The sequence below is a fragment of the Ascidiella aspersa genome, chromosome 3, assembly GCF_963924565.1.
Source record: "Ascidiella aspersa chromosome 3, kaAscAspe10.2, whole genome shotgun sequence".
NCBI classification, from domain to species: Eukaryota; Metazoa; Chordata; class Ascidiacea; order Phlebobranchia; family Ascidiidae; genus Ascidiella; species Ascidiella aspersa.
In genome coordinates this window covers 8,815,041-8,827,188 of record NC_139449.1, presented here as the reverse complement: position 1 = coordinate 8,827,188, position 12,148 = coordinate 8,815,041, and the positions used below count along the sequence as shown (strand labels likewise).

At 38.2% G+C, this 12,148-nt stretch overlaps 1 protein-coding gene across 1 annotated transcript; it reads right to left on the bottom strand.

The window, feature by feature from the left end:
- Positions 1–6,256: 6,256 nt before the first annotated feature.
- Positions 6,257–7,927, bottom strand: LOC146159061 (organic cation transporter protein-like). The gene has a single exon (XM_083384847.1). It carries the CDS (start codon positions 7,925–7,927, stop codon positions 6,257–6,259), a length of 1,671 nt encoding a protein of 556 aa, XP_083240973.1.
- Between the last annotated feature and the right edge of the window lie 4,221 nt (positions 7,928–12,148).

The following is a 12,148-nucleotide window of genomic DNA, read 5'->3' as shown; positions in this document are numbered from 1 at the left end:
TATTTTTTTCTGCTGTTTGATTGGTTTTGTTTTTTAAGCTTTATTTTTAGACAATTACCTTATTTTGAGATATAATTATAAATTTGTTTCGGGGATACTCATCTTTAACTTTTTAGGATATTTCAGTATAAACATATTTGTGTGGAATTTATTACATCTTCAGACAATAAGGCGTTGATGGCATTAATTCAGCCAATCTATCTGTTGGTTAGCTTCTTATCTCGGCTGAAATGACTCTCCATAACTAAAAATTATAGCCATTCGCAAACGCTGTCATCGGGACATTTAGAACGGGTTTGAATCAAAAGTTCGACGAAAAATCGGGAACACACAATAAGATCTAAAAAGCAACAATACCTAAAGCAGAAAAATCTATAAAACCATAGTATTAAGACCAAAGACATGACAAAGCCAAATACACAGTAACATCCACAACAAAGATCTAAATCGTCTGAATAAGACCTAAATCTGTCGAAATAAGACCTAATTTAATCGGAATAAGGCCTAAATTCACCGGAATAAGGCCTAAATTCATCGGAACTAGTCCTAAATTCACCGGAATAAGTCCTAAATTCATCGGAATAAGGCCTAAATTCAACGGAATAAGGCCTAAATTCATCGGAAAAGTCCTAAATTCATCGAAATAAGGCCTAAATTCATCGGAAGAAGGCCTAAATGGCCAAAACAACGCCCGAACCTGTTGGTGGGCCTAGAGGGTATAAGACGATTGGGAGCATGGGCGCCCGCACGGGGGGCAAGGGGGCCACTTGCCCCCCCCCCCTGGAATTTCAAAATGCGATTATTACTATTATTTACAAGTGTAATATGAATTACTAAGAAGGTTAAAAATATTATACATTATCCATTGCCCCCAGTGGCGTATCCAGGGGTGGGGCGGGAGTTCTTTCCCCCTTTTTGTAAGTGATATTATCGTTTTTTGTTCGTTTTTGTCATGGTTTAACTAACTGTTCGAAGCGGCGTGCTTTTTAAGTAATTGGGTCACGCGTCTTAATCTAATGCGAAACCAAAATCGAGTGTAAAACGCCGTTTTTCCATTTTTGTTTGGTCGACCGTAAACGCTGGAAGTTTTTCTCTTTCGTTATTTGTTTAGGTTGACTGATTAGCAAGTGTGTATTCGACAATTGACAACGCGAAATCCAACCTTTCTTTTTTATCGCTGAAAAACGTCGAGGTATACACAGTATGTTCCTCGCTGTACGGTCTCTGCGCTAATATCCGATGTTGGTGTAACATCGACGTTTGTTTAACTGAAGCAGATTTTTAAAAGGAGGTATAAATGGTGACTGTCGTGCGCGTTTCAAAGTCTTCATTTTTAAGTAATGATGGTTAACGCAATATTATGCTCTTTAAGCATACTCTAAGACCACGTGCTGTGCAATGGACACAACTTAGTTCCCCTCAACCGCAGCTTGTAATTTGGCTGACTTGGCACACAGCTAGGCGCAGATGTTGTGCTGATCGTGGCATAATAACACCCGGAAAAAACGATCTTCGTTTAGTATTGCAGGTGGTAAAAGACGTGCTTGCAATTTAGCGCTCGTTCCGCTCATGGAACTTGAAAACTGCGCTGCTGATAGTCGAATTATGTGTGATTCTACCACAATTACTCACCCATATTTCACGGTCGTAGTTTGTTTTTTTGCCTGAAGTTAACGATTGCACACCGTGATTTCGCAGCTGCGCCTGAAAGGATTGTCGACGACGCACATGGTCGCTTTTGCTGGACGTATTTGGCTGTTTCTAAATAGTTTTTTTTTATCACGTCTTGCAATCACCATTCTATGACGTCATACTGTCACTGTTTTATGACGTCATTATTCATTAACGTCAGACAAAAATAGGGAAATTCCCTAAGTTGAAAATTCAGGAACCCCCCTTTTTGATTTTCTGGTTACGCCCCTGGTTGCCCCCCCTGGAAAACTTTCTGCGGGTGCCCCTGATTGGGGGCCATCGGTCTGGCATCGGCCGTTATGGTGACTACGTTTGGACGCCCTAATCTGTTTTGGAACCGGATTTTTGGTCCTGTTTGGGGTTATTGGTGGGTAATGGGTGGGGTTAGAAAATGGTTTAGTGTTAAAATTATTAGGGGAGTTAGTGATGCACTTATGGGTGCATGGGATTTGGGGTTAGTTAAAGTGTTGTTTAAGCCTGATTTTTGACTTTTAAGGTCTTATTCCGACAGATTTAGGACTTATTCAAATTTAGACCGTAGGCCCTACTAATACAATTAGATATTAGTCCTATTTTGGCCTTATTCCGAAGTGTGTTTTATTCCGACGTTAGTGTTGTTCTTATCTCGGTCTTATGGCTGGAGTCCGAAAAATCAAAGCTAGTATATTTTCATATGTGCGAGGTTTGATTTGTTTATAAATAAACCTTTTCCATGCAGCGTACATGCTTGCAGGGAATTGCCTTTGAAGGTGTCTGCTAAATTTGCATTACGCTTTAAGAAAAAGCTGTAACCCGGTAATGACGTTAAATGTTGTGTAAGGGGTTATAGATCAACGCTCATAAACGGTGCCCCATAGCCTATAAGGTTGATAAGTGCGCTGCCGGCTATAGGAAATTTTAATAAAAAATGTATATTTTTACTCTCCTTTTTGGCTCATCTCATCAATTCCACAATCGTTTCCGATATGCAACTAAATGTAGCATATGAGGGGGTGAGTCTGATTAATGAGTCATCATTTATATAATTGCCAAGATGAATCGACCACATTCCTTCAAGATTTGAGATGGCCTGTCTTCGTGAGGCCAGACAGGTCCAATTCTTTCCTTTAGTTCAGATACATGAACAGTCAATTTTGCTGTCTCAGTATTTTCTTTCTGCACTAGGCAGTACTGGGTGATACTGGTTCAGTCACAAAAGCACTCGAGTTTGCTGTCTGAGTAAAAGCCGTAAAAGCCCATTTTATATTGATTGAACACGCTATTTATAGACGAGAATCAGTTAAGAAAATTTCTGCGAACAAAGAAAGATTTACGTCATTAATTCTTATAATACTTAACAAAATATCACGTAACAAAAAGGACGTAACTCAAGCCTTTTTCACACTTATTTCTGACGCGAAACATACAATTTTACGTCAAAACACGATTGCGAAACAGCTTCTGACTTCAGTTAAATGACAACAGTTTGAAATCACACGACCGGGGAAACTGGTTTATGTTCAGACCGCGGCGTTTTGAAAACATATGCTAAAACGGATGTAAATGCCTTGACGCATAAAAATTGGTGTCAACAATTGGAATTTTGCAAATTCGCTGCAAGGATAACGCAAACATTGAGAATGTGGTTGCAAGAAATCTAGCTAACGGAATTTTACCGAAAACTCTCCGTTTATCGCAAGAAAAAATTCCAATTAATTAAAAGAAATACTGTAGTGTTTTTAAATTTGATTAGAAATAGAATTACCGAATTTATGAAAACCAAAATTTGAATTAGAATTTGAACTACATTTACATTCCTAATTATTAAAGATGTTTAAACGAATAAAGAGTTACGAGAAACGTTCCAAATGATATTTACTTCTGTATTGGATTTGATATTCTTATTACGTCATTTACTGCCAGCACCTCCAATCATTGTGCCTAAAACTCTATTTTAATTCGCAATTTATTCTAGTAATATTGTGAATGGTAGGCCCATGATGGGACACGTTGCCCATGATGGGACACGTTTTTTTCAAATGATTGTAGTTCTCAGTTATAACAATAATTTTGAATAATATCATGCCTGTTTGAAACCTATGTCCTTAACGCTTAAAAAACACCTATAACTTTGCCTCTAGCGTTTCAACTTTTTTATTAAATCATCTTAGAAAAAACGTTGTTGTGTCCCGTCTTTAGAAACCAGAGTCTCATTTGATGGGACAGTGTGATTCGCAAGATGGGACCGGAAGAATCCGTTGTTTTAAATTGATCAATTTGTACCACAAGCATTAAAAACAACTTTAACTCCACCTGCTACACTTACATAAGTTTAAAACTAGCCTGTTTAGAACAATTTCACAGAATCTTAGAACGAATTTGCTTTGGTAAGCGAAAATTCATATTTTTAAATTAAAAAAAAAAAGTGCGTGGCAAAAGAGTCACTGTCTTGGAACTTTAGTTCTGTTGTGTCTATATTTTTACATTGAATACTTTATACAAATATTCTGCCTGTGTTGATAGCTCTCAACACACACGACCTAGGCCAAATCTTGTCTGTTTGCTCGTTTGTTTTTTAGTGAACCTTTAAGCAATAATTTTGTTTTAATTCGAATAGGTATGGTTTTTGTTAAGTGAAGTTTTACCTGCATTTGCAATATTTCTTACAAACATGTTGATACGGTAATCCATTTTAACCAGGTGCATTTCTTAACGTATTTTATGGATAGGGAAACCGTATAAAATGTTTTACGTCATACATCAAAAATTTTAAATTAACCATATTAAAATTTGTTAGTTGAAAACTTTTGAACTATAAAAAAATGTTAGCTTCTTCAAAAGAGGCAATGGCAAGTCCATTTTTTTGTCACAATAACCCAAAATGTAGGTTGCAACAAATAGTTCCTCACTTGGGAACGGCCTGTCCCATCTTACGCACCCCACATCACCATATACAGAAGATATATTGGCTGCTTATAGGTACAAGATAATATGAAAAACTTATCTGTATAAGTAAGCATGGTAAATTACCCATACATTAGTAAAAAATCAATTTTATACAACTTCAACAAATATGAAATAACTCAGATATAAAAATAATAAAACTAGCAAAAAAACACCCCTATTTTCTTTAGATTGATATGTTGTAAAAACGCCGTCAGCCTACTGAAATGTTTTTGTGTTAAAATGATGGCTACCATTGGGTGCTTCAAAAAATAATTAAGAATTGGCGCTACCTAATGGTACGTTGATGTAATCCCCAAGTCCCGACTCAGGCAACGTCCCATCTAGGGCAACCTTCCCCTAAATATTTTTGTGCTATTTGCGCATTTTAACATAGCCTATACTTTTCAGACTTCAAAAATCATAACCACGTACAAGTCGGTTCAACCAAGGTTTTAAGTTTTAATTCAAATTTATCCTTTCTTCTGAGAGACTAGAAATGCAATTGGACGAAGTAGCATTTTTTGAAAATCTAAACTATATAAGTTCTAGAATTAACTCATACAATTAAGTAATTTACAAATTATACTACAATTAGCTAAATTTTTCTCTAATTAATTAAAACTATAGAATTATGAAGTTGTCCGGCAAGTCTGATTAAGAGTGGCCTACTGCTGCACATTTGTTCAGTTCAGCGTTTTTTGCTCGCGGAGAACTCGTCGGTGCAATCTTCGGAGAGCCACCAGCGTACGCTATTTTAAATTTTATCCAGTTAAACTTAAATATTTGGCTTTCAATATGACCTCGGAGATATCCTTGCGCAACGTAACCCAACACAATTGTCGAAAACTAGGTTTATTTTTTGAATTGTTGAACTTTTTATTTAAAGGAGACGACGTGTTGATCATTATAATTTCACAAAAAGCATAGTACAAGTTTTCTCCCAGAACAGGAAATCAGAAATGCGTTTATCATGTTAAAATTTCAGGTTAGAGAGGTGTTAATTACGATATAACAGACATATTAAATTAAGCAGCAAACAGTTGCACCAATGGGAATAATTAAGCATAATTACATTTACATCGTGTAAAAAAATACAATAGATTCTTATCGTTTATGTGGTGTCAGTTAAAAAAATGTAATTATAATTTTAAACTTTCGATGCTATGTTGATATTTAAAAAGAAAGTGAAATATGCGCACATCAACGCAATAAGCGTCATAAACTGGTTACATAATTATGAAATTCAATTCAAGCGATGTATTTTAGCACGAGAATGCACTATCTTTGAATCAATTTGTATTGATTCACTTAATTTCCTTCTGTTATAGGTAGCGTTGAAATAGGTTTAAAATACGCTAAAACAACGAAAACTGATCTTGAATAATTATAGCTTAAAAGTATAAATTGCTCCAAAAAATATATACAAGGGAGAAATATACAAGACCGACATTGTGTTTAATTAATGCAAATATATATTGGGTTAAAGGCAAAACTTTAAACGATAGTGATGTGTAAGGCCTACATTGAATTAATGGATATTATTTACAACCATATTGTCAACAGCACGTGTTCGGAACATTGAACTTTAAATCGAAAAAAAAACACATTAAGTTGTTTAAACGCGTTTTTCACACGTCCTTTAATGTGCAGTAGCACCACCAAGAGGCTGTAGTTCAACACTCGGAGGTACAATGGAGTGGTTCTTTCCGGCACTTTCAGGTCTAAATGCGCACCAACGCTTTCGTGGCAATGCCTTTGCTTCCTGGGTGGTTTTGGGCAAGGATGCGTTCTTCGTTTCCGGCAGAAAGGCGCAGCCAAACGCAGACAGCAAAATGACGCAAGCCACCACCAGAGTGGAAACCACATTGTTGCCATCTTCGCCGACATAAAGAAGAAACGGCGACAGAATTCCGCCAACCCTTGCTACAGAACTGGCCACGAACAGCACCGTTTGCCTCGTTCTGGTCGGGAAAATTTCCATGACGTGGACGTACACAATGGCGAACGAAGCGGCCACTGTAAGCTTACCAATCAAGTTGAGCGAAATCAAAAAAGCGACTTGGCTTTCTGGCACGACACAAGTCAAAATCAGCGAGAGCCCTAAGAGCGTTGTTGGCAGAATGTAGGTGAGGACCCTGCCCATCTTACGTTCGCACAATAGGAAAAGGAGACCCCCGCAAACGTCCACCAAACCGGACAGAAATATGTTGACGAATCTGTTTCCGCTTAGGTTATTTGTGCCATAGGCAAGAACGTAGTAAGTCATTCCCAAGGTAAACCACATTAAAGCCGTAATGGCAAACCACAGCAGTAGAATGCGTTCTTTTCCGACACTGACTAGGGTTTGAATGGTAGACAAGGGTCGTAGTGCTTCTTCTTTCTCTAATTTAAAGAAATCATCTGTTTTATAAGAGAGGCCGTTTAGTTTGGCGATCTTTCTCAAAACCGCTTTGGCATCCTCCGCTTTGCCAGAGGAAAACAACCAATATGGAGTCTCGTCGATTAACCAGTAGTAAGGAATGTAAAGAAGCCCAATTAAACCGCTGAATCGCAGGAACCAGCGCCAATTGGGAAACAGATACGTAAGCGGTGACATCATCAAGTAGCCGACCGAATAGCCCATTAGGAGACTAAAGTACATCCACAGGCGGTATTTTTGCGTCGTCATTTCGGAGCCAATAACAGACGCCACCCCGTAATTCACCATGTTTACGAGTCCGCACAACGTGAAGAGAACCGCGTAGGACCAAACATCGGGCGCGAAACTCAATAAGGTAACTGTGATAAACTGGCAAGCTGTGGCTAAGAGAAACACAGGACGCCTTCCGAATCTGTCGGCGAGGTATCCGCTCGGAATACTTCCGATGATCATTCCAACGAACAACAGAGAGGAAAGAAGCGGCCTTATCCACGCTCGTTCGCAGACGAGGTCTAATTCGGTGACAGCGGATACCGAGGAGCCTTCGTAAAACATCGTGTTGCAAGCAACCGTGCTTCGATTTTCCTCGGAACTGTTAAAAGGTGGATCGAACTGTAAACACTTGCTTCTAAACTGCTTTCCATCGACGGTACTTTCCCACGGTATCACCAAGTCAAGAATTCGTTCGTCAAATGTAACTCCACTAACGTTTTCTGATCCCGCCAAGTGCTGAATAGTCGAGTTTCCTTGCAGTTCAATGTAGCAGCGATGTTCCGGTGTAAAGTGCAAGATCAACATTTGCAATGTCACGAATGCGTTTGGAATCGTTGCAAGGAACAGAAGCAATGAAAGGCGCTTCTCATAGTAGGACAGCTTGGCGGATTGTTCCATGTTGTACATTACTTTTGTAGGTTTAAAAGAAAAAAATCCTATGCTTGAAGGCTAAACAAAGGGCAAATAATTTATTTTGATTAACTAACACCTTGATGGGTTCAATAGAACTCAGTCGATCTTAAAGGTTTCTCTCGACTACAAAAGTACCCAAATAAATTTTGCACTTACAACTTATAGGCCAGTCAATAGGTTGGAATTAGAACAGAAGGTATTTTTGCCAAGTTATTACGTGAAAGGTGCCAACATCTACCCGAGGTAGTCCCCAGCTAAAATATCGTATAAAAAAGTTAATATTCCTTATCAGCTACAAATTCACACACCAACGATAAAATAATCGGTATACGGGTATTGTACAGGTCAATTGTACCAAATCGATTAATCCAAGTTATAACGTCAATAAATGCATCAGCAACTATCATTTGCTATAGAATTACTGAAATGCGTATATACAATAGACATATGCGTATGTACAATAGCGACTATAACGTATATGCAGTAATGCAGTGTTTTCCAATATTTAAAACTGATCACCATCGTCACATAATTTTTTTTGCTGCACCATACTGGCATTTTAAAACCAAGTTGGTAGTAAATTAACAACTCTATATTACTTAGCGCTTGCACACACCATTATTTCGTTTATTCGTATTGTAAGCCAGTGGTCTTACCTGCTTGAGACGTACTGCACAAGGTGACCAAAATTACAACTAAGGAACAAAGTGCTTCGTAAGACATCATATAATTTACGGGCTTAACTTTCAAGCTAGGTCATGGTATTACAAAAGTTCCGTTTCCCATATAATTTCTTACTGCCGAGCTGATATAATTTATTCGTTTTATTGCGGAAAGTTTGGATTAACGCCGCCTATCGCTGGGGCGAAACAATTACTGTGCTGCTTCAAATGCAGCCATATATGTGGCGATAGCGCTTTTTGGGGCGGCCAGTTACTGACCGATAACGTTCCGACTTATCATTAGGTGTCTGTCAAAATAATTTCAATAATCATTTTCTGTGTCTATTCGAGATTGGTACTTACTACTCAGCAAGAAGGCCGTCATAATGTGCGCTTAGTTCTCAACTATAACTATCTTTGCGAAGCTGGATTTTCCGATTTTGCGTGAATAAAACGGAATGGCCCAAAACAAAACAGAGTCGAATTAAAAAAACCTTGACGGAGTACAAGAATGAGCTTTGCAATGACTACTAACTTCGTTAATTTAAAGTGAATTACCAGATTTGACAAATTATTAAAAAGTAAGTAAGTTTATTTGTTAGACTTTGTTTAATTGTTGTTTGTTCCTGACGTGGAGAAGTAAAACACGTAATTGCAATGCTAGTTATTTTTGTAAGCAGGGGGCCACGAGGGTTGAGAGCCTATCAAATGGGGCCACGAAGCATAAAACGTTGAGAACCACTGCCCCAACCAAACCACAAATCAGCCGAACAGCCGTTGAACCTAATGGGCTCACGACCAAAATACGCCTGGTGGCGAACAAAGTGTCAGCGCCAATTAACAAAAAAAAATATCTTTTTAGTTTAAAGCAGGCCCGACCGACAGTGGTATATGAATGGGCTTACACCTGCTTGAATTTGCGTGTCAGCGAATTTGCTTTGCCCGATGTGAAACCAGACATCGCTCACAAAACTCACCAAAGAAGTAACATGGATCTCAAAACTCGTAACTTTTAAAGACCTTAACTCGTTAATACAACCAATCCCATAAAACGCATTACACAGGTGACAAAAGTTGTAACCCATGGCACCAGCTCTGATTGCTCTACGATAGTTAACTCGACGTTCGTGATCTATCGTATTTGAGAAATCGTCCATATTGCAAGGAATCCTCCAAATTTTGCGGAACGCCAATTATATCGCGCATTGTTAAATTTCAACCTATAGAAATACTGAATTTTACTATAAGCAGACAAAGAAACTTCCCAGAATTTCACAGTGCTAATTTATGAAGAAGAATAGTGCTGTGAAATTATTGCAAAGGCAGACAGAGAATTTTGGTCTTTCACGAAAGAGAAAAATCCTAGATAATTTTAGCACAGTTTATTACTTTTTGTTGTTGAAGTTGAGCCAACACAACAAAAAAAAAACTTTTTTCGGGCATACTGTAGATGCAAACAAAAAAACATGAGCACGAACTCGAAAACAACCCATGCGTGTAAAACAGCGGCATATGGTTTTACGACTTGCAGATTGTCAGTTCGAAAACTCTGAAATCTACGGCTACTGTCAAATCTTATTTTTGGGGACTTCAAGACTGGCCGATGCCAACAGTGGTAGTTAAGGCGTTTATGATTTCTCATTTTTTGCAGCAAACTCTAACTCTTGTACAATGATACACCGAAAAGCCATCGCAGACTCGCCGAATCTGTCGATCTATGATACAAGCAGAGCAAGCCAGAAAAACAACTGGCCTGCAGTGAGGTTCGAACTCACGACCTCCGGTCAAGCCGGGACCGTCGCTCCACCAACTGAGCTATGCAGGCTCTTGTACAATGACTGTTGTTTCTACTATTGCTTTTGTGTGAACTCACATTTAGTAGTTTGGGCAGCTATAGGTTAACAATTTATTGCACAGCCTCAAACCAGAGATTTATTATAATTTGACATAAATCACAAATGTCACCGATTCCAGACAGCTCCAACTTTATCGTGAAATATTTTCCTTGAAACAAAATACTTCTTTAAAAAGCGCGAGTTGACACAATCCCGACAATTCACACAAGGCTTCGTCACACACAAGACTGAAGGCAAAATCGTGTCTCACTAGAGTTCCATGCGATTTTTCGAATAAATTCCCCAAAACTAAACAAACTTCCACCAGTGTAAAACCTTTGGCGTTACTGCCGCTGCAAGCCACTTTGAGCTCTGTACAAAAAAGAGAAATGGTAAACTTTGCAATGGATTTGAAGCAAGCGGGTTGATTATGAGCCTCATTAAAGTCTTTTTGCCTAATGAATTAAACTCACTCCTTCAAGGTAGATTGTCTGAGTCTAATTACAAATCCACACAGTTTTTGTGGCTGTTTTTTAGCACGCCAGCATGCAAGCCGGCCAGCCACACAACCTTTCTGTGTATTAATTAACACCAACTGGTATCAAATGTTTACAGGGTGAGATTTAAAATGGGTGTAGGCTTGCGGATGTGATTCATATCCTCCCGCCGGAAGTTTTTTGGTAAGCGGCCTCACGTCTTAAGCCGCTGTTTTTGCAATTTCTTTCAGCGCCAAAAAGCGAGCAACAGCAACACATTTCAAAATACGCAATACGATAAATTCCATAATATGTAATTATACATTAATTATTACTCATGACGCTACAGGTTTAAGTGTTAGCATTTTATTGCTTGAAGTGGTGCGTCACGCAGTAGGCCTATTTATGACAAATAATGACACCTTTTGTGTAATTTGAAAAATGTTGTTTTACTAAAAAACAAACAAAAAAAAACATGTTGTTGCAGCTGCTGCCTAAAACGTAACAACTTATAGGCCAGTCAATAGGTTGGAAAACAGCGTAAATATAAAACTAATTAGAACAGAAGGTATTTTTTTATTATTACGTGAAAGATGCCAACATCTACCGGGGGTAGTCCCCAGCTAAAATATCGTATAAAAAGTTCATATTCCTTATCAGCTACAAATTCACACACCAGCGATAAAATAATCGGTATACGGGTAATGTACAGGTCAATTGTACCAAATCGATCAGTCCAAGTTATAACATCAATAAATGCATCAGCAACTATTATTTGCTATAGAATTACTGAAATGCTTATATACAATAGACATATGCGTATGTACAATAGCGACTATAACATATATGCAGTAATTAAATGTTTTCCAATATTTAAAACTGATCACCATCGTCACATAATTTTTTTGCTGCACCATACTGGCATTTTAAAACCAAGTTGATAGTAAATTAACAACTCTATATTACTTAGCGCTTGCTCACACCATTATTTCGTTTATTCGTATTGTAAGCCAATGGTCTTACCTGCTTGAGACGTACTGCACAAGGTGACCAAAATTACAACTAAGGAACAAAGTGCTTCGTAAGACATCATATAATTTACGGGCTTAAAGTTCCGTTTCCCATATAATTTCTTACTGCCGAGCTGATATAATTTATTCGTTTTATTGCGGAAAGTTTGGATTAACGCCGCCTATCGCTGGGGCGAAACAATTACTGTGCTGCTTCAAATGC

Coding starts and splice junctions, on each gene's coding strand:
- LOC146159061 (XM_083384847.1), bottom strand. CDS start 7,927: ATGGAACAATCCGCCAAGCTGTCCTACTATGAGAAGCGCCTTTCATTG.